The sequence below is a fragment of the Pipistrellus kuhlii genome, unplaced genomic scaffold (assembly GCF_014108245.1).
Source record: "Pipistrellus kuhlii isolate mPipKuh1 unplaced genomic scaffold, mPipKuh1.p scaffold_m20_p_2, whole genome shotgun sequence".
In the NCBI taxonomy this organism is placed as follows: Eukaryota; Metazoa; Chordata; class Mammalia; order Chiroptera; family Vespertilionidae; genus Pipistrellus; species Pipistrellus kuhlii.
In genome coordinates, this window is record NW_023425515.1 from 178,807,922 (window position 1) to 178,831,940 (window position 24,019).

The following is a 24,019-nucleotide window of genomic DNA, read 5'->3' on the forward strand; positions in this document are numbered from 1 at the left end:
CTCTTGGACAACACAGCCAACGACTTACTGGACATCCTCCCCGGCATATGGAATGCAATATGCCCCAAATTAAACTCATCTCTGCTGCCATCTGGACTGTCACCCCAGCCTCCTCCATCATTTCTATTATGCCGGTAGATAGCGCCATCATTCACCAAGTCCTCCATGCCAGAACCCTGAGAACCATCCTCAGTGCGTTTCTTACACTCATCACCACTTCCCATGGATTATGGCAGCAAGTCATTTCTCTTCCCCTTTAATACTTCCCTAACCTACCTGCTTATTTCGATCCCCACACTTACTATCTTCATTTAGGCTCTTATAATGCCTCACCTGGCTTACTACTTGTGCATTAAACAGTTTTCTTCTTACCTTCTTTCTTATCTCAAACCTTCCTTAAACATACCCTCTATTCTTCTGCTAAAGTGTTATTTCTAAAAAATAAACAATGAAAATTCCATTTTTCAGTTTAAAACCCTTCAGTGGTTCTTCATTGCCTCTGGTTCAAGTCCAGACCCTTTAGTAAGACAGAAAATACTTTAAAATATGACTCCTACCAGATAATAGATCAACCGAAGGACTTTTATACATGCATATAAGTACAACCAATGGACACAAAACTCTGGGGAGGGAGGGGATGTGTGAGAGGGAGGGGGACAAAAAAAATCAATAAAATATATTAAAAAATAATAATAAAAAAATAAATAAAATAAATTTAAAAAAGGAGATTGAAAAACCTGATGAACAATAATAGCGGTTCATTGTAGTAGAGTTGGCCATATGGGAGGGAAGTGGACTGACTGTTCTTGGGGAAAGGGAGGGAGGAAGAGACTGAACATAAACTGTGCACCTATGGATGAGGACAATGGGGGGTGGGGAGGGGGCGGAGGGTGGGGTGGGAACCTGGTGGAAGGGGGAAGAAATGAGGAACCTTTGTAATAATATGAACAATAAAGATTGATTTAAAAAAATAAAATAAATAAAAATAAAATTAAAAATAAATAAATAAAATAAATAAATAAAATATGACTCCTACCTCTCTCTCCAGCTTCAACTTGCTACACCTCCACACACATCCTTCTCTCCATTAATTCAAAATTATCTGCAGTTTCTAGAACAGAGCATGCTTTATTTGCCTCTGTGCATTTGTAAATACTGTCAATATCGTTTATTCCACTGGGAAGTCCATGCTCAGCTCAAGGGTCAGTTCTTCTGAATGTTTCCCCTTGGCTGCCTAGAATATGTTTAAATATCATTCCTCTTTTGATCCCATTGTACTCTGTCATTAATGATTTAGTCATTAGTCTCTTCCCCACATGTGTCAAACACAAGGCCCGGGGGCCAAATCCATCCCGCCAGGCCTTGCAATGTGGCCCGCACCGCGCTGTCATCACTGCACTCCGCTGCGTTTCCATCACAATGACAGTTTATGACTGTTCAGTAAACCATTCGGCCCGCGATTTAGGCTGGATTTTAGATTTTGGCCCCTTCTCTGATTGAGTTCAACACCCCTACATGAGCTCCTTGGGGGAATAAGCACTTACTATGTTACTTAGCTATGTTACTATGTACTCTTGTATAGTTTTTAGCACTTAATAGATGTTAAGTAAAAACTTGTTGAAAGCATACAATATCCATACTTGAGACTTCTGCTTCTCCTTGTGCTATGCAAAAACTGAAAAGGTATGTTTAGAAAGAACATAAAATATGACCTGTCTAGTCCAGCATTTTATCTCCTACAACATCAGTAAAACAAGAGAAAAACTAATATTATTACATGTTCATCATGCGCCATGTACTGTGCTAGTCACTTAAACATGTTTTCTCGTTTAATTAAACATGTTTCAGCTCATTACGAGGTAAGTCATTATCTCTATTTTATAGGTGAAGAGATGGAGAGGTTAAGCAACTTAGAACTAGATAGTGTTCATAGCAGCACAATCTACAATAGCTAGAATTTGGAAACAGCCTAGGTGCCCGTCAGCAGACGATTGGATCAAAAACTATGGTATATCTACACAATGGAATACTATGCTGCCATAAAAAAGAAGGAATTCTCATCATTTGCAGCAATCTGGATGGAATTGGAGAACATCATGCTGAGTGAAATAAGCCAGTCAATGAAAGAGAAACACCACATGACCTCACTCCTTTATGGATAATAAAGGACATTATAAACTGATGAACCAAAAGATAGATATAGAGACAGTAAAACAACAAGCAGACTGTCAAATTACAGTGGGGAGGGTAGGGAGATCTGGGGGAGATAACAGATCAACCAAAGGACTTGTATACATGCATATAAGTATAACCAATGGACACAAAACTCTGGGGAAGGGAGGGTATGTATGGGAGGTGGGGGGCAATCTTAAAATATACACAGATAATAATTTAATTAAAAAAATGTAAAAAAAAAAAAAAGAACTAGTAAGTGATGGAGCTAGGATTTAAACTCACACCAGTCTCTGCTTCTAAAGTCCATTTCTTCTCATGGCACCATAAAGCATTTTATTTTATTTTTATTTATTTATTTATTTATTTTAATATATTTTATTGATTTTTTACAGAGAGGAATAGAGAGGGATAGTGAGTTAGAAACATCGATGAGAGAGAGACAATGATCAGCTGCCTCCTGCACACCCCCCACTGGGGATGTGCCCACAACCAAGATACATGCCCTTGACCGGAATCAAACCCGGGACCTTTTAGTCCGCAGGCTGACGCTCTATCCACAGAGCCAAACCAGTTTTGGCCAGAAAGCATTTTAAATAAGACCAAAGGATAAATCCATCAAACCTGACTATACTTTTGAGAAATGGAAAGGTTAGCCAAAATCTGCTTATTAGAGTCTGATTTTAGTGGCCAACACTATTCTTTTCTTTTTCTTTTTTTGCATATAATAGAGTTTATATTAAATGTTTTAAGGGTAGGACAGAGTTACATCATAATGATAAAATTTACTTACAAAATTAAAGATTTATATTGCTTATACTTCTAAATGGAGAGAACATGGAACTCTCTACACATTGTATAAAGTTAAAATTAAAAATGAGCCTGGGACGAAACTGGTTTGGCTCAGTGGATAGAGTGTCGGCCTGTGGACTCAAGGGTCCCAGGTTTGATTCTGGTCAAGGGCATGTACCTTGGTTGCGGGTACATCCCCAATGAGGGGTGTGCAGGAGGCAGCTCAATGTTTCTCTCTCATCGATGTTTCTAACTCTCTCTCCCTCTTCCTTCCTCTCTGTAAAAAACAAACAAACAAAAAAAACCACCAATAATATATATATATTTTTAAAATGAGCCTGGCTATGGTGGCTCAGTGGTTGAGCATGACCCATAAACCAAGAGGTTATTGGTTTGATTCCCAGTGAGGGTATATACCGGGTTTTGGGCTCAATCCCCAGTACAGGATGTGCAGGGGGCAGCCAATTGATATTCTGTCATTGATGTTAATATTTATCCTTTTCCCTTACTTTCTCTCTAAAAAAAAAAAATCAATAAAATCTATTTTTAAAAAATGAATTCAAACTTAAAAGATGAGGTCATTACCTAATTTTAAGATGCCAACACGAAGACCTTTGATGTACACATTCGTTCAAACTGCACTGCAATGTTAAAAATACAAAAAGTGCAGCATTTCCAAGGAACCATACACATTTCGATCTTAATTATTTGTTCCCGTTTTTTGTTTGGAGACTTGCATTTTTAAAAAATATACTTTCTATTGATTTCAGAGAGGAAGGGAGAGGGAGCGAGAGATAGAAACATCAATGATGAGAGAGAATCATTGACTGGCTGCCTCTTGCACACCCCCTACTGGGGACAGAGCCTGCAACCTGGGCATGTGCCTTTGGTTGGAATCAAACCTGGGACCCTTCAGTCCGAAGGCCAACACTCTATCCACTGAGCCAAACTTTTAAAAAGATAATCAGCTTAAGAATGTTCTCAGCCAATACAATTCGTGACCATCAAAACAGTCTTCTAATGAGTCTACATCATTCAGAGATTCAAGCCCAATGCACTTTGGGGTTTGGCACATAAAACAATAATAGAAATGAAATCTGGTTTGAAGGAAACTGATTGTTCTAAGATGTACAGTCCCTTCAAATGCCGCATGTCACATACAACTGGAAAATCACCTTCTGTTGGCCCCACATTTGCTTCACAAGTGCACTTTATCCTATAACCACTAAAACAGCACAGGAAGCAAATACACAGACAACTGAAAACACGTAAAAACAAAGATAAAAAACCTAAATATATTATTTTTAAATCTTTATTGTTGAAAGTACTATATATGTTCCCTTTTTTCCCTAAACATGCATTTTTAAAAAATATATATTTTATTGATTTTGTACAGAGAGGAAGGGAGAGAGATAGAGAGCTAGAAACATCGATGAGAGAGAGTCATCGATCAGCTGCCTCTTGCACACCCCCTACTGGGGATATGCCCGCAACCAAGGTACATGCCCTTGACCGGAATTGAACCCGGGACCTTTCAGTCCCCAACCGGACGCTCTATCCATTGAGCCAAACCGGTCTCGGCAAATGCATTTTTCATTAGTTACATTCTACATTCTACTTAGAGTAGAACAGGCAAAAAAAAAAAAAAAAAAAAAAAAAAAAAGCACAAAAAAGAAGAGAGAGAGGACTCGCGGACATGGACAACAGTGTGGTGATTGTGGGGTTGCGGGGGCTAGAGGTGAAAGAGAGCATAGAGAGGATAAACGGTAAAGGAAAAAATAAAACAAATTAAATTTAAATAAATAAATAGATAGGTAGGAAGATCAATCAATCAATGGAAAAGGCTGAAAAGTCAGAAGAAAATATTGAGGGGAAAAAAGATATAAAACCTCTATGACATAAAAACACTCAAAATTTGGAATATAACATCAGGGAGAAATTTTAACTGACAATGTTGTGCTGTTGGCTATGACCATCAGCAAGGACAACTGGGCTATATAAAACTCTGAACAATTGCAAATACCAATTGTTCTGGAATCTTTGAAGGGAACTTCTCAGGGACAGGAATAAATATATGACTGCATCTGAATCATCCACAATGACAGACAACATTGAGACTTAATGTTAATTCAGATGTTGTTTATCTGGACTGATGGGGTATCTACAAGAAGAAAGACACTACAATAGAAAGACCAGCTGCTTGTATAAAGTACTACAAGGCTATCTAGTTGGTTTCAAGAATATGAGGAGGAAGAACGTTCGACAAGTATTTAATTGAGTAGGAATACTGTTGATGGAAAAATTCTTAATTTTACTTAAAAAGTCAATGGTTTCCACTATGGATGATAATTCAATACTTTCTTTGATGGGGGAACAGGGAATTTTTTTTAAAAGCTTTTTCTTGAAAACTATTTAAAAGGCTCTATCTCAGGATTATCACATTCCATGTGTGTATGTACTTTGGGGAGTTATAAATTACCCTTCCCTTGCCTTATTAGAATTAGCAGTAAGAGCAGGATATAGTCTAAATATCAGTAAGAACAGGATATGGTGGTTTTACAGATATTTCATTAAACGCAGTCCAGAGTTTTGTGTTTCTTTTCCAGTAAAAAAAAAAAAAAAAGAAAGAAAGAAAAAAGAAAACCACACAGAAAATATAAAGCCTTCCTTGAAGTAAAGGATTTATATATTTGAAGAGACTATTAGTACAACTGTAGTTGTGCTTACAAAACTATCTTATCCTATTAACATCACAATGAAAATACATCCTGAAAACCTTTCTAAATTTTGCTACATAAGCAGGAGCCAGATGTTTTTTTTCTGGAAGGACCACACATGTGATCACTTGTCCCTGCTTAGTGAAGGTCAACTTTACCTTTGGGGAACAATACAAAAACAAACTCTTTCTCTGTTCAAAGAAAGACAGGAGCCTGGTAGTGCCTCATTTTTATGCTTCTATATATTAAGGTCCTGGGTAGGCAGATAAGAATGAAGCGAACAACAGTAGTATCACTGCCAACACTGCCATGTGATTTTGAGGAAGTGCTTTCATCTCAGGACATGATTAGATGCTGAATAAGGAAAGAAGGCAAAAATGCTAACTTCAAAGACCAAAGCCTCCTCTCGATAATGTGATGTTTCATTTCTTATCATTTGAAAATATTTTCTTATGCGTATAATTATACACATGAAAAAGACCTTAACGTATGTCATATTAAAATATCACTTGTGGCAGGACTGCAAATAATTTCATTTCTTTCTTTGTGTCGTTTTTTTCTTCTTCTAACTTTTCTAAAATAAATATGCATGACTTATTTTTTCAAATGTTATTACATTCTTTCCTTATGAAAACTTTTGTATCTGGTTTCATAATGATGTGATCTATAAAACCTGAAGAGTCTGGTAAACAATTTATATTTTGCTTAATGTTTCCGATTTAGAGATGACAGGGATATTCTCAGGAATGTGAATAAAAATATGCTTGTAACTGTGATTTAATCCCTAAATAAATGTTCTTATTAGATACCTGCTTTTGCAGCAGTGAAGACACTAAAAGAAAATTATTACTCTCTTGGCAAAGTCATGATAGCAACGAGGAATATAAAATCTTAAAGATCCCCAAACTTGATCTGAACAATAACTCTAGATTAGTGATATTATAGATCAACACTATCATTCTCCACATCAGAATGGTTTCCCTATCTATCTATCTATCTATCTATCTATCTATCATCTCTTGCTGACATCTTGTTTTATTACAATCAGGTATGAGACATCAGAATGAATTGACCAAATTCAACAGTGTTTCATTATCATTTCAAAAAAGAAATCTATTAGGTGATTTGGGGGTAAATCAGAGAGAAAGTAGTAGTTCAACCTCCAGGATAGACTTAGTTAAATGAGGATACTGACAATATATACAAATGGCAGTTGAATATGTTTACATAATAAACTCAGGGCCCAGTGGTAGTTGTGGCAATGGTGGAACCTTGGGGAAAAGACAAACTTTTATCAGAGCTGGTCTCTATGCTTAATTACAGTGTCTTGTTATGTTTGTGTGCATTCTCCGGTATTAAAATGTTATTAGAAACCCTGTGCATGAAATTGGGCAGCACCTGGGCTCTGGGGTCCTGCACATCCCCCTCCACCTGAGTCACAGTGCCCGAGTCCCCATGTGGAGATGCGGTGAGCGCAGCCAGATGCCACAGGCTAGGGTGCAGCGGCGGCCTCTGGGCCACCCAGCGGCGCTGCACTGAAGATGGGTGGGTAGCGGGCTCTCCCCCTGCCAGCCTCGCAGACTGATTTCTGTGGGCCCTGCTCCCCTGAAAGAGGAGGTGCGGGTGCTTCCTCTGTGTGTGAACCCTGGCATTCCAGAGGAGGGTAGCAGGGGGAGTGAGAGCGAGCTGGATGGCCACCCCGCATTCTCACTGCGCCTCTGTTCCCAAGTAGCTGGCGAGAGGTCGAGAGGTCGCACAGCACGGTACTGATGTCCACCATGTTTAGTGCTGCCCCCTCGTGGTCAGAGCATATCATAGATTGAACTCCCAGTCTCCCAGTGGAACAACCATCTAATCTAAGGGGACAATTTGCATATTAGGCTTTTATTATATAAGTGGTGAAATAAACCAGTCAGCAATGTTACTGAGCCCAACACAAGCAGAATTAGATTGCTGAGAGAAAAATTTTGAAAGAAAACACAGTCATGTCCATTATAAAGCTAACTTCTAATGAGGGCCTTGGAATCACTACATGTTTACATCTTCAAAAAAAGCTTTCCCTCATATTCTATTCAATGTCAAAGCTCTATCTTTACAATATGTGAAAATTTTACCTTCTTATATATGCATGTTCAGACATTATAAATAAATTAATAAATATGAGCTTTCTTGTTGAAATTATACAAGGCAAACTTTGAGGGCCATTAACATGCTCAAGTAGCATTGTATTTTATCTAATTGACTAAACTGAGAAGTAAGAAACAAATGATAATTGCAGAAAGAACTTTCACAGTTCAACCAGACCAAAATACAAATTCTTACACTAAACTGCATCTATACCCTGGCTACCTTACTAAACCAACACCATCTTTAATAGTCCCAAACCCTATATTCCAACAATAAGAGTTGCACATTTACATAAATACACGTAGGGATTCAAGTACAGAATACCAACAATACTTTCTTTGATGAGGAAGGAATAATTAAATTAGAGTTATAAAATGTCATTTGTTTTTATGATAGTGTTTTTGGCTTATTTGCTTTTGGATACCAACCTAATTTTCTTCTGATCTTGTGACTGAGGCTTGGTTTAATTAACAGGAATGTAAACTATTGATCTATCTAAATAGCCCCAATAAAAAGGAAACTACTATTTTCTTCTAAAAAATTCAATTCTTTTTATTGAATGATTTTAATGCTGGAACCAGATTATCTCCACGGGACCCAAATAAAAGCCCTGAGACCTTGTGTCTCAAAACAGGCACGGCCTCATCTCTCATTCTCAACTTCTGGTTCGTACTGGCTGAGAGAGACTCAATTTCAGTTTCTGGGAGATTCTGTGTGACTCAACCTGGGGGATTTAAGGCAAGATAAAAGGAGTCCCATAATAATAAATGAATTCATTATGGCTTCCCGATCTTAGAGAACCATTTTATTTTATTTTATTTTTTTAAATATATTTTATTGATTTTGTACAGAGAGGAAGGGAGAGAGATAGAGAGTTAGAAACATCGATGAGAGAGAGTCATCGATCAGCTGCCTCTTGCACACCCCCTACTGGGGATGTGCCCGCAACCAAAGTACGTGCCCTTGACCGGAATCGAACCTGGGTCCCTTCAGTCCCCAAGCCGATGCTCTATCCATTGAGCCAAACCGGTTTCGGCTTAGAGAACCATTTTAAATGCCTACTTGTTTATAAAGCATTAGGGCATCACAAATTCCAACCTTCTCCTTAAGTCACTCTCTGTAACTTCTACCACATTTTCATTTGGGGACTGAGTGACTAATATAGCTGTGGGGTAAGAGAGAAAGTCACTGGACTGAAGCATAGAAGACCTGGGGTGTAACTCCATTTTCTCACTTAAGAGAGGTTTTTTTCTTGAGCAGGTCTCTGAATCTCTCTGGACTCAATTTAATCATATAAAGCAGGAGCATCAGTCTCTATCTGATATGGCTATTGGGAGGGTTAATAGTGTAGAGTGCTCAAAATGACCTGCTAAGCTCTGATAAAAGTTCGCCTTTTCCCCAAGATTTCCACCATTGCCACAACTACCACATGGCCCTGAGTTTATTTGCCTTTGTACTACATTTCTTAAAACATTACTTTTTTGCCAAGAAACATGAACCAGAGCAATAAAGGCATCTAGTCCGTACACGAAGTGTTTCTTGAGCACAGGAAGTGGGCCACGCCTATGGATTTAACTAAAGCTGACTTCCTCTCAGCTCAGCACTTCTCGGCAAGGTTCTCATTATATTTTAGAGAACACGACCAGGCAACATTTTAAGAAAGAAATTGTGATAGAAAATAAGAATTAAAATAGGTACACTATGAGGATATTTAATAAATATTCCTGAGCCAAGATCCTTCCAAAGAACATTAGGTAGGCCATTTTTAATAGTTTTGATATACACTATTAAGAAAAAACATAGGGAGAACACTTCTGATTTATGACAAAACTTACAATCATTTTAAAGCTTAATAGATTTATTGCTGTTTCTATGCCCCAAGCATATCTTTCTATTTTACTATCCACAGACTAATTTCCTGAAATTTCCTAACTTTTGCTTAAAAAGAGTCTAAAATTTAGTTTACTACCGCTATAGTCACTGACACAATGGAACCCTAAATTCATTACCTCTATTAAACTATCACTGGTTTTCACATTTTCTTCAATCTATTTTGCCATTCTATCACTAAACTGAGAGTCAGGACTGGCCTGTGATGTCTCCAGCATCTTTTCAATGACTCTGGCCTGTTGAGATGCAAATACCTCAGGGGAAGCTGATCCATTACATTTTTACAGTGTCTCTGGACCTTAGAAAAAGGGGATTTGGGGACTCATTAGACATCTTAAGATTTGCATAATTTTTTCCCATCCTCACCCAAGGATATGTTTATTGATTTGAGAGAGAGAGAGAGAGAGAGAGAGAGAGAGAGAGAGGGAAACAGAGAGGGAGAGAAACATTGATGTGAGAAAGAAACATCAAGGTTGCCTACCCTCCACATCCTGACAGGATCGAATCCACAACCTGGTTATATCCCCTCCTGACCGGAAGTTAAACCCACAACCTTTTGGTGTACAAGACGACGCTCCAACCATCTGAGCCACCCAGGCAGGGTTAAGATTTGTATTATTATTGAAAATAAGTTTTGATAAGAAAAAGGGAGTGAGCAGAAGGTGGCAGTAGTGTTGAGGGGGAAGGGTGTGCACAGACACACATACACCCACAGAGCACATTACCCTTGTTTTGCAAACCCAGTAAGAAATGTTTTTCACTGCAAGTGCCCACAGAACCAGCAGGAATCGAGGTTATCTTAGCACAGAAGGAAGATACCGAGCAGAAGAGTCCAGCTCCTGGTTCTTAACTAAAGTAAACAATAAATATCACAGTCACTTCAAGGATCAAGAATGCATTTAATCACCCCACCCCCCCAACGGTCTGCAACATGCAAACTAAAAAATGTACAACCCAATCCTGAAAGATCAGTTAATTGCGAGTGCTTTGTTTCCACATTCTTCTCTTTAACAAAACATGGCAAGTTTATCTCACCAAAGAATGGTTTTAAATGCCTTACGGAAAAGCTCTAAAAAAAAAACAACTTACGTCATATCAATATTTGTAATCTTATTTCTATTTTGAACAATTAAAAATAACAGTGTTTTCCTTGGTTGTATAATAATCACTAGAAACATTAACCTGGTGATTTAAAACAATTTGTCAAGTTAAAAGAAATGTTTTTAAATGGACACTTGCAATAAAAGATAAATCAGATGTGGTAACGCCTTCTTTTGTAAAAGCCATATATAAACAGCACATAAAATGACAAGTCAAGCAGCAGTAGCCCATTCTTCAGCCAAAAAAGGAAAAAAATGAAGAAAGAACAACAGAAATTACCAAAAAGAAAAACACCCCGGGCCCCTGCCCCCCCAAAGCCTCATAAATAACAGTTCGGGTACACTTTTGGTGGAAAACTGAGGCCAACTAGGGGTTTAAAAAAGGACATTAGAATCACAAACACTCAAGATGGGGATAAACTAACAACAGAATAACTATGTGGCCAGCAAAAATGGTTTAAAAACTCTCTATTTCCTCTCTAGTGTGCTGTTCTTTACCATGCAATACATATCTCTTCATTTTAACTTTTATCACTTGGCTGCACCCTCCCCCACTTAAAAAAAAAGTTTGTATGTTACTGGCCCCCAGCTAGAAATACTTCCTTGTAGAGATCACTAGCTTCTCCATGAAATTTGAGTCATTTTCATGGTCCATTGCTATCCTCTGGCATATAAAGATTGCATCTGGATAAAGGGCCATATTTAAAAAGATGCAGGCCTTAATTAAATCCCTGTTGGTAAAACTGCTTATTATATGAAAATCACTCCATAATGCAGCCTTCACAAATGCCAGCAAATGGAATTTGCCAGTGATGTATCCTTCAAGCATAGTTTTTATAATTTCCTAAATAGTGCTGTTATTAGATTATCCCCAGAATACATGAAAGTAAAAGCAAACAACTTCAAAATCTGTGCCTGATGCAAAATTTAACTATTAGGTAATAGAAAATTTTGCCTTGATACTGCACTCACCAGCAAAGGACTCCACAGATCAAATGAGAGTTCTCAAACTTGAACAGAGCTATAGAAGTCAAAGTGATTGAGCAAATATTAAAGGTTATACTAAACATATCTAAGAGACCAGAAGTCTTTGGTTGGTCAATTTTATTTTATTATACTTAGGAGGGTTGAGATGGCAAGGTAAAGATGGAGAGCAAGGGGCTATCACCAGTGCGAAAACTCATTTAGTATGGAACACAAATTATATTTGGCAGGGCTTCTCAGAAGTCCCAATTCCAAAAATGACAAAGCCATAATAAGAATTTAAGAAAAATATTATGCCCCCATTTTATATCTAAAAAAATAACATGATTCCATAGAACTAAATACAACAGAAAACTATTAGGTACTAACTAGCTGTGCCTTCTCTTCCTGAAAAATCCTGTAATAATGAAACGGCTTTCAACAAATTCCTTAAAGGAATGTGGTTTTGAGGAAACACTACAAAATTTTTCTATTACTCAGACCTCCACAAGGTATTTACTTTGAGCTGGTAAATAGACCACTTCAAAATGTAGAGTGTTGGTTTTAAGTAATCACCTGGATAATACAATAAAAGCTAGGACTGTGAGGAGAGAATAAGAGACAAGGTTTATCCAAGGTGAAGTAAGAGATCAAGTGGAATACATTCTGTTAATTCCACCTTCCAGGAGCAAGCTCTCCTCACACCCACGTACCCACACCCACTCCACTCTTCACTCTTCAGTATGATCAAGAGTGGCAATTCTGGCGGGTTAATAACTGCTAATTTGTAGAGTGCTTTTATGAAACAACATCTGAAAGACAGTCAGCATATTAAAAATGCTTCTAACAGATGTGACAATTACATGTTTTATAGTGACTGATTAAGTTGGTTAGAAAAAGTTGTTTTAAAATACTTGTTATAAATAAGTCGAATGAGTTCCAAGCTGATTTAAAATATTCTGAGAACTGAACACATGTCAATAAGTTATTATCTCTTTTTTAGGAGTGAACAAAAGAGAACTTTTTTGGAAAGACTGGCTGACAGTATCTCTTGCAGATCTACTGAAGCAAAGGTTCTTTTATCATTTTTCCTTTTGTGTGTGTGTGTGTGTGTGTGTGTGTGTGTGTATAGTAGGTCTGTAAATGTACAGCATCACTGGCTCCTATTTCCTTTAATGACTAGTATCAACCAGAATCAGATTTGCAACAAGATTTATTCATGATAAATTTACATATTAACAGAGCAAATAACGTGAGAAAAATATAAAAGAAATAGTTCCAAAAGAGAAGTTCTTAGCAGATTTCTTTAGGCTTACATATATTGTTGAACTGCTAAATGGATAAACAGTTTATTCAACTGAGTATCAGAGCTCAAGAATCCTGGACCAGGAAACCGAAAGGAATGTAAGTTTATGAGTTTATTAGAAAGGACCTCCCAAAGCTCATTACAGATCAAGGAATCCTTCAGAACACAACCACGTCAGTTTGGAAGCAAAGACACTTATGAAAGAATATAACTTCATTTTATTCTGACTTATTGGTAAATATTGCCTAATTAGGTTCTGAATGGAGGAACTCCTGTCAGAGAAATCTCTTTATTTTGAAAGGGGAACCCTTCTGAAATGTTTTCCTAGATATCCAACTGCTTACATTACTAAGGTGTACCAAAAGTTGAGACTGAAAATAATTTCACTTTCTTTACCATGCTTTTTATTTTTTATTTTATTTTATTTTTTATTTTTTAAAGATAATGTCTAAAAGTTGGCTAAAGAGAAGGTGAATTTGGGAATTGTTTATTCCTTAGGGAAAAATGGAGCTAGACCCTTAAAAAACAAAAACAACTAAAAACACCAAAGGAGTTAGCTGGATTCATCACTGAATATGTTTCAAAGGCAATATGTTAACAGAGAACAAAAATGTAGAAAACTGACAAAGGCAGGCATGCTGTGGTGGTTACAGATGGTTTAGATTACTGTTCAGGTGTACTCTGCCAGATAAATAGAAACAAATACTTTGTCTTTTGTTTTCCATTTCTAATCATAAAAATTAGAAAAAATTAAAAAAATACTTCTACAATGAATGAAGACAAGATTGCAACTAGAGCTCTTCAAAACAGTACCAGGGTAGAAAACGTAATCAATCAATTCTCTGGTTCTCCAGACCTATGTCAGAGGTCAGCAAACTACAGCCAGCAGGCCCAATCCAGCCCTCTCCTGGCTTCTGCATGGCTATGATCTAAGAATAGTTTTCTTTTTCTTAAATGATGGGGGGAAATAGAATAATATTTAATGACATATAAAAATGACATGAAATTCAAATTTCAGTGTCTATATAAGTAAAGTCGATTAGAACACATTCATCTGTTTAGTTATTGTGTATGCCACTTTCACTCTCCAATGGCAAAATTTTTACAAAGACTATGTGGCCTGTAAAGCCTAAAAATATGTATTATCTGGTGCTTCTCAGAAAAGGTTTGCCAACCCCTGGTCTGTGTGATGTACATAAAACTCTCACTATCATAAGAGTTTCATACATTTCATGTTTTTATATCATGTAAAACACAAATGTATCCACTGGTCTCTGTAATGCATTTTTTGATAAATACAAATTGTCAAATAATGAGTTTCCTTTTTGATATCACAATCCAAGATGAATTTATACATACAGAAATGCACCCCAGTCTTGATAATATGTTCTATAGTGAAAATAGCTGATTATTACCTGTGGTAAAAGGATAAGAACTTTTTAAAATATATATATTTTATTGATTTTTTTACAGAGAGGAATGGAGAGAGATAGAGAGCTAGAAACGTCGATGAGAGAGAAACATCGACCAGCTGCCTCTTGCACACCCCCTACTGGGGATGTGCCTGCAACCAACGTACATGTCCCTGACTGGAATCGAACCTGGGACCTTTCAGTCCGCAGACCGACGCTCTACCAATGAGCCAAACCGGTTTCGGCAGGATAAGAACTTTTAATTGAACCAAATTACAAGACATTTACTAGAGAGACTAACACCTACCACAGAGGTATATGTAGATTCTTTGAATAAACCAGGGGCCATACTACAGAATTAACAAGGGACAGTGGCTTCTGGGTCGTATATGGGTTTCTGGGCTACCTGTAGGTACTGACTAGACAGTGGTGAAGAATTTGGCAAACAAGTGTGTCCAAATAGAGGAGAATCTAAGTGAAAAGTTAGAGTTGATCCATTATCATTTGTGACTAATCATTTAATTCAATTTAACAATTATCAGTTATTTGATATATATCTGAGATACAGAGGTAATAGACTGGCAAACAGAGATGAACAAAACAAGGCCTCTCACCAGGATACGGATTAACAGCATTTCAAAGTTTTAATTTTTTTTTCCTGGTGGAGATCTAAATCAGAATGTTAAACAGAAAGTAAGTTTCCATAATTTTATTAGATCACTTGGGGTGTTAAAGTATGTAAACATTAGTCAGTCTGTCAGAGAAGCAAGCAAACTTAGAATGTTCCTTCAAAATGTAATAGTAATACTATCTTGCCAACAGATTCTAGGCTACAAGAAGTTTCCAAAGCGATAAAACCATCCCACCCCGACTCTGATCTAAAAAAAATAAATAAATAAATCCCAGGTGTCTGTGTTATCTACGAAGAAGCTGGGATTTACAGGAATTTCACAACGTTCTTTTACAGAGGATAAGTCAAAGGGTATGAACATAAAGCTACATAAACCATGGGGAAGCAATCTACGGGCAATAGAGCCAGAAAGGAAAAGAGCCGATAAAACAAGGAAAACTAAAAAAGAAAGGAAGAAAGCAGAGGAGGAAGACTGGTTTAGATCTGAATATAAGATGGTAAGTTATCTGAGGAGATTAACTATGACTAATTCCAATATGAGAGTTACTTATAACTATATAAAGAGCTTACAATGTGGAAGACAGAATGACTTAGATGTCCAAAGATGTAATATGTAATTACAAAGATGTAATATTTTAGGAGATATTTAAACACAGGCTAGGAGACCACCTGGTCTCTAAATCTCTACATGATACTAAATGATATAAATGATATAAATGATACTAAATGATATAAATGATATAAATGATACTGCACTACAGTCAAGAATTGTAGGGGAGAGAAGTTGGATCCTAAAATTCTGATAATCCTGCAATTCATTACCTTAGTGGGCCATGAATAAATGAATGGACAGCAGTAACCATGTTTTTCCTTGACTTTTATCCTCTGCATTTTGTTGAGATAGGATCCTACACATATGAAAGACTCTTTTTAAGAGACAGTAAGAGGAGAAAATGAGATTAAACTGCATCCTTTATTGATTTTGGGGGACCCACAAAGATAGTTGGGACTCTGCTTCCCTTAGCTCCTTTAATCTCTAAATGTTAGATTTATTCTATTATTTACCCCAAACAGAATTCTGACTATGATAAAGGGGAGGATGCCATCTAGGATATCAATCACAAAAGATGAGAAAAGCACTCCTAAAGCGCATTTCCTCAACAATCTTTCATCTATACATTGAGTTAGGCTATTATGACAGTTGTTTAGCTTTCAATCTGTATTTCCTATCTATGGACACAATAAATTATTTTCTTCTTGTCTTTTAAGTTCTAGTATGACAGGAATTCCATTTAGGAAATGAAATACTCCATGAATTTGTAATTGTTGGTCACAGCCACATCTCTTCCTTTTCCAGGCTTCTTCACTCTAACAACCATACCTTCTTAACCATTTCAGGTGCCCACTCCTACGTCCACACCAATGTGTTTCTTTTTGCATCATTTTCTGTTGCAGTACAAAGGAGATCCTAAGGTGTGAGGGGTAACAGGAGCAGAAGTGAGAGCAGACTTACTGATACCATCCACTACAGTGTAGAGGAAGACTGGGGTTTTGTAATTTCTATGAAGAAGAATAAAAAGGCCGAAATCGGTTTGGCTCAGTGGATAGAGCGTTGGCCTGTGGACTAGAAGTTCCCGGGTTCAATTCCAGTCAAGGTCATGAACCTTGGTTGCGGGCATATCCCCAATAGGGGGTGTGCAAGAGGCAGCTGATCGATGATTCCCTCTCATCGATGTTTCTAACTCTCTATCCCTCTCTCTTCCTCTCTGTGAAAAATCAATAAAATATACAAAAAAAAAAAAAAAAAGAATAAAAAGGAAAGAAAGTCTGTAGAGAAGTTCTGTATATCTTTACTATAGTACTCAATACCCTTGGCAAAAACAAGCAACAGTGAAAAGCATTTTATATTATTTTTGAATTTTAGGACTTCCTTTTGAAAGGAAAGGGTAAAACCCAACTATAAATTTTGATTGGTAATGACTTCTAAAAAAAATAACTGAGAATCTAACACCTATATACTTATTACAGAGTGACTTAGGAATGTAGGAGAAAGTGAACTGGCTTTATTCACAGAAATTTCAGAGTAAAATTTATAATGATATTTAATAGGAAGACATGTAGTAGGATGTAGGATGATCTGGAAGTCTAATTCATAGATAACTGCAGTCTAATGTTAGTCAACAGAGTCATCGTCTCCCTTCAAAACTTTTACCAAAAACGTAAACAAGTAGTAAAATTCACCCATGCAAATTGAATCTCCTTCATATTAGCATAAGAAAATGGCTAAAAGATAGGTCCGAAATATTGATGCTGGCTTAATACACAAGTATGGCCCACTCTAAGTATACTACAAGGATAAAATGAATTGTTTAAGAGTTTAATGAATTTGGAAAGACATTTTAACTTTAGTAGTTTTAATAGTTTTAACTTCTTCAAATACCAATAAGGAGTAGATGGAAATAAACATAGCTATTTAATTTCTTACTTTCATGTGTTTGTTTTTTTAATTTCCATCTTCCCAGTCCCCAAACGAGCAGGAATTGAACAATAACCAGAGCTTCTGGTGCCTGGAACATGTTACAGATTCATTTTCATGAGGTAGGTTTGTCTCTACACTACGAGGTGGAAATCTGGGCACCACATAAGTAAGTCAACCTCTCAGTTACTCTAGAAATAAATAACAAAACCAAGGCAAACACTCAAGACTTTTTACTGCTCTGTATTAATAACTTTAGTCCAAATTATTTTTTATTTATCAACCTGCCATTAAGAAATTGAACCAGCCAGGCTGGTGTGGTTCAGTGGTTGAGTGTCAATCTATTAACCAGGAGGTCACAGTTTGATTCCCGGTCAGGGCACATGCCGGGTTGTGGGCTCAATCCCCAGTAGGGGGAGTAAGAGGCAGCCAACCAATGATTCTTTCTCATCATTAATGTTTCTATCTCTCTAACCCTCTCCTTTCCTCTCTGAAATAAATAAATAAATAAATAAATACATACATACATACATACATACATACATACATACATAAATACATAAATAAACAAACTAGTAAACAGAAACAGAACCTGTCTAAAACCAATACAGTTATTTGGACCTGTCTTTGGTTCTGAGAATGGAATGAGGTATGAGACAGAAACCAAAACTATATTTACAGATTTAGGTTACCAAAATCAGCAGCATTAATTTTAGGTAATACAAAGCCATAATGTCCAATGTGTTCCCTCTGATAATTGTGTTGGGTATAATTTTTGAGCCAACTTAGTCCATTACAAATAAAGGTTTAGCCCTTCTCCTCCATCAGTAAGGACCTGTGAGGACTCCCATTGCACTTAATAAAACTGAAAAGTATTACTGGATTACACTAGACTTTTAATGAATTTGGAATAACTCTAATACAAAGGGGAAAATTTCAAGGTGAAGTTTACAATAATAATAAAAAGCTGTGTGTAGAAATGAAAACTAGAACTATAATCTGAACAGTTATAAAAGTATCAATAAAATTCTAAGATTATTTCCTTTCTATTATAGTTCCTTGAAAAAAATAATTTAAACCAATGCTTTAGTTTTATTTATTTTATAAGGAAAGCTCTTATACCTCTGTTTCACAGATAAAGGGGAGTATTTATGATGATCACCTTCTAAGTTAGAGAATAGCTTTGCAATATTTCAGGTTGACTTAACTTTTTTTTTCTTTTTATGAATGAATCAATAAATATGCTTATTTATAAAGTATTTGTTGTAAACAGACATAGCCTCTGACATAAAAAATACACACTTAAACCAGATTTTTAAATTTAACCTGCTCGCCGAAACCAGTTTGGCTCAGTGATAGAGCATCAGTCTGCGGACTGAAAGGTCCCGGGTTCAATTCCAGTCAAGGGCGGGTACCTTGGTTGCGGGCATATCCCTGGTAGGGGGTGTGCAAGAGGCAGCTGGTCCATGTTTCTCTCTCATCAACGTTTCTAGCTCTCTATCTCTCTCCCTTCCTCTCTGTAGAAACTCAATTAAAAAATATATATATTAAAAAAAAATAAAAAAAAATTTAACCTGCTCCTTGCTTCTTTTTCCTTTGTGTGTGTGTGTGTGTGTGTGTGTGTGTGTTTGTTTTTGTTTTTCTGGAAAGCCTATAATGATAGAGTAGCCATTTTCAGGAATACCAGAAAATTATTTCTGCATGTCTACAGAGACAATAAAATAATAGTGATGAATGCTTAAGGACAAAAGATTCTCGGTTTTACTGCTTTGTTTTGTTTTGTTTTTGCTCTAAGAAGCCATCATCTTAAAAACAGAGTCTTGTTTAGTGGTCTCACAACCTGAAAAGCATTAAAGAGTAAAACAAAGTGCAATAATCTAATTTGATGACTCTATGAACTCAAACTTACAAATATTTGAGACAACATTAACCAAATCACCCATTTCTGTACATTCAAGTGCTATAAAAAGCAAGCTACATGCAAGACTTCATTAGTAAAGATAGAAAGTAACAGGTTAGACATCCGAGTTATGTTGTGAAGAGAGAGCACACTCATATTTACTTCAGAAAAGACTTAAAAATCATCATGCAAACAGAGGACACACTTGTCACGAAATAATTTTATAGTTTACAAGGTAATCAATTCAAAAAATTGATTTCAACACAAACGTAAGAACAAACATGTTTAAAGTGTGCCAAGAAAACAAAATATATCAATGTATATTTTAAGCTTACCACATGACTAAGTTATGTTTCCAGCAATATAATTACTTAAGTCAGAAAGACGAACACAGTATTTTAATTCAGAAGACTATGTTTATGTACAGATCTTGAATAAACCTGTATTACAGGACTTCTAAAGATGGGTAGAGTAGTGTGGGAAATTCAGTCCTGGCTGGAGGCTAAGGGATACCAGCACCATTTTCCTTAAACCGTCAACATTTATTTTGTGAAAAAATGGCATTTAACCTTTGCAGAACTCTTCTCTACACCAGACAGGATGAAGTTGTTTGTCCCTGTACATCTCAGAAACACACATTAGGAAGGCCACAGAAGTCAAAAGCCCTTTTCAAAAAAGGGCCTTTGTATATACTAGTTTGATATACCAAGAAAAGGAGTGGTTTTGGATTCATAGATTAAAATGTGTCATTTTAAGGCTTTTGAAAGGTTAGCAAGTTGAATTTTTTCTTAAACTACAGAGCCTGTGCCACACAAATGACTATGAAAGATTAGGAAAATATTCCACTGAATGTTTCTACAGAGAATCTTGTTTTGTGTGAAACATTGGAGAGGAGGACATAGCAACAATAAGTAATAAAAACATGCAGGATAAAAGAGCAAAAGCTTTTGGAGAAAGTACCAACCTGCCATATGCTTAAATCTGATTAGTCTAAACTTGTTCACTTCAGTGAAGAAAGCTGACTTGGGCAATCCATTCCTACTCCTTTGTACCCATAATGCATAGTCTAAAAAGAGTAACATTTTATCGACAGAAAAATGATCACAAAAGCTATCAAGGACAGCGAGCTATCAAGAGCACAGGGCATCATACAGTAGAAGCGAAAAGTTCGACAGTTTTAGTCTTGACATTTCAGATGAGCACCCTGTTTTCCAATCACAGAAAGACCAACCACCAAACCGCCAATGCAAGAACCACGAGAAACGACATCATGAAAGGAAAACGAGGAGAGGGAAAAGTATTAAGGTAGAGGTGGCACTTTTTGAAAGACTTGTGATCCTCAGGGATTGGAATAGAAACCTTGGGAAGAACTTCTTCATTTTCTTGCTGGGGCAAAGCTCTTTCAGTAGATCTCTCTTGCCTTTTAATTTTCTCTTCACCCTGTACTAACAGAGCACGTTCCTGTGTCTGCTTTCACGGTAGAAGATCAAGAAAGACAGAGAAAGATGAACAAAATGACAGATGGAAAATGCTTAAAAATGATACTTGGGGATGTGCAAAGGATTTGGGAAGATCTTTTGGACACTCTATTTTACTTTGGCAACTTATCCTGGCAAAGTTTTTACAGCACAATACTCAAAGATAACTTTTTTGAACACTAGAAGTCCTGACAATTCAAGGAATCACTGGACTTCCTTAGCATTTATTCCTCCTTTGAGGATATTCACATAAGAATTTTGGGTCACTTTTCATTGTTTTGGTGCTGTCAATTTTTCTTAGGTCAATTGGGCAAAACCAATAATGAAGCATTCTTCTTGCCATCAGAAAAGTTACCTTTATTACAAATAGAATGGCAGAATATAAAGTTATCCTCATATTTCCTCATATAGATTTTAAAAACAAACAGTTCATCCAATATGGCAATTAGCTTTTGCTCAAGGGAATAAAAACCTTAATCTTATATATTTTAAAGATTGCAAAGAAAAAAAGTATAAAATTTTATATGTGCCTCCAAGGTCTATCAAAAAACAAAACAAAACAAAAAACAACCCCACAAAAAAACCCCAACCCAAACCCCCAAAATTTTAACAATTATAAACTACCTTCCCCTCTCTCTTAAAATTATGATTAAAAATAAATAATAATGACCACCACAAAGGTTTAGACATCACATTAGACAAATACTTTTGATACTTTTAAGGAAAGTTAGTTTGTTTGTTTTTTACAATTGTCCAATTGTTAAGTTTTTCTCAAACACCCCCACCCCACCGCCCAGATTTCTGTACTCTGCCATCCAGTCAAAATAGATGTTATCTATGAAAGGAAAAACTTGGCTCTAAGTTCTCTCAGTTGAGCCAGCCTCCTCGGATCAGTTTGGAAGGGCGACACTGGTTCTTTGCACACCCCTAAGCGATATGTATCAGGGAGAAAGTAGCTGGGGGACTGGTCAGCAAAAAAAGAAAAAAGGAAAAGAAAGGATGCAAAATTATAAAAATGATTTTTAACAGAAAAACAAAGGGAGAAGAAAGACAACATAAAAAGAATAGGGTACAATTAAATTCATTTTCTCTCTGAATACATATTTACATCTGCATGCAGCTTTTCAACAGCCATGCGCCAACATAAGCAATTTGAAAGCTGCAAAAGGTGCAGCAGTGGAAGTGTTATGTGTTAGGTCAAAAGGTGGTGGGTGTGAATTTACTAGTATAGCCAAAAGAAGAAAAAAATTACTCAGCAGCTGCTGTTCAGTTCTGGGGCATTATCTGCTTAGTGCCATGACAAGAGCAAATTGTGATTGAGAAGCACAAGTAACAGCAGCTTTACCTCTGGCCCACCAACCTTTCTTTCCGAGGGAAGGATAGAGGTTTTCTTCACCTGGTCACACACAAATTATAAAAATTCAGTTGCTTTGCAATGCAACAACAATGCTGTCAAAGGTGGAAGAGGTATCCCCAGAAAACAGAAATATTGTCCTAATTATTATAGAAAAAGTAAGATATGCCAGAAAATGGAGTCATCCTATATAAAAGGTTATCACAGTACAGTTCTTATTTATTCCATTATTCATTTAGATGGATAATATATATAAACATAGAGCTAAAGTTTCACAAAACTATCCCCAATTATGTAATTTAATTTATAAAGAGTTACTTCTTTAAAGTCTACAGAATGACATAGCCATTCCCCAAACCAGTCCTGAGATGGTTTCTGAAGGGCTTCTATTAAGGTATAAGATACTTTCTGGAAATGGAGACGGATTCAAATTTACCAAACTTCAACCAAGAGAATATGGTTTACTTTTTCCAAAGTAGTTGAGCATCTTTTATTATTTGCACAAAGTCAAAAAGAAAACTTCTGGAAAATATGCAGTTACCAGGCAAGATAGAAAAGCATCTTGTCCACGAGAAAAAAGTCAGTTCAGAGGACATTTGCTAGATTTAGAATACCAAACTATGTCCATGTATATCGGGGCATGGAGGCCGAGAAGACAGTGAACAGGAACTGCATCCTACATCCTGGTAACTCTACTAAGCTGCCCATGTTCAGGATTTTTCCACCCTTACTCAGTGAAACTGGTTTGACTCCATTTAGAAAAATCACTAGCCAATTTTAATCACATTTTGAGAAATATAGAAAGTATCCTTTGTAAACTAACTTTTACTATCTTCTCCAGTTCCAGAAACTAAGTAAGTTGGACAGTTTATCCTAAATTCTGAATATAAAAGAATTTTAAAAAAATTATTAAAATATCACTTTATCTTTTTTTCTTTTCATTTTTTATTAAGGTGTTATATGTGTACATATCTTACCACTTTGCCTTTCTTAACTAGAATTGCTATTGCTTTGGGGGAAAGGGTGGAAACAAGCGTGTAATTTAAAAATCATTACAGTCACTCAGCAAGTCATTGTGACTATTTTATAAATAGTAGCCCCGCAGGCTAAAGATTAAGTAAAGAATTTTTGAATATATGCTCAAAGTAACTTTTAGACATTTTCATTACACAGATTCATTTATTTGGGTCTAGAATTTCTACAATAGGAATGACAACAATAACGAAAAAGAATAGCTCCTAGAAAATATCTCTGGTTCTTCTAATTGTGACTATGTTATAAAGCAGTGTATTAAAAGTTTGATGTTTCTCATAAAAATAAAATAAATCATCAACAGTTTTTCTAAAATCGAAATACAATCATTTGATACTTGGTATTCTGCATTCGCTGGCTTAGGGGCCTCCTAGGTTTATTATATAATTGTGGCCAACCATTCCAGACATTTCTAAGTTATTCAAATGTTCAAATAAAGTTTTTAAAGAATGCTTATTCCTTTCTAAATTTGACCTTCCTAAATTTAGTGTACTCTCTGGTCCCTGAAGGCACAGTTTGAACATAAAGTTCCATTGGCTTATGGTCAATTTGTAAACACATATGCAGCTACAGAGAGAGTTCTCAGACCCTAATCATCTACTGGTAGCTCTAAGTGGCTCCCTTAATTAGACTGGGTAGTCCAAATTACTTAAAAATTAACAAGTGTTT

General features: G+C 36.3%; 1 protein-coding gene across 35 annotated transcripts in view; it reads right to left on the reverse strand.

Moving 5' to 3' along the window:
* Nucleotides 1-24,019, reverse strand: part of EPB41 (erythrocyte membrane protein band 4.1) — a 151,721-nt gene that overhangs the window by 15,113 nt on the left and 112,589 nt on the right. For 12 of the 35 annotated variants that reach the window (XM_036447578.2, XM_045584945.1, XM_036447571.2 and 9 more), the window contains 2 exons: nucleotides 22,310-22,360; nucleotides 20,846-20,953 (listed from right to left, as the gene is read on the reverse strand). The exons of 8 other annotated variants lie outside the window; for them this stretch is intronic. In XM_036447578.2, coding sequence (XP_036303471.1) covers nucleotides 20,846-20,953; nucleotides 22,310-22,360 — 159 coding nt within the window. Of the gene's footprint in view, nucleotides 1-19,751; nucleotides 20,957-21,018; nucleotides 21,929-22,309; nucleotides 22,361-24,019 lie in introns of those variants that run through there. 15 more of the 35 variants (XM_036447594.2, XM_036447593.2, XM_036447590.2 and 12 more) reach the window with 8 other exon arrangements.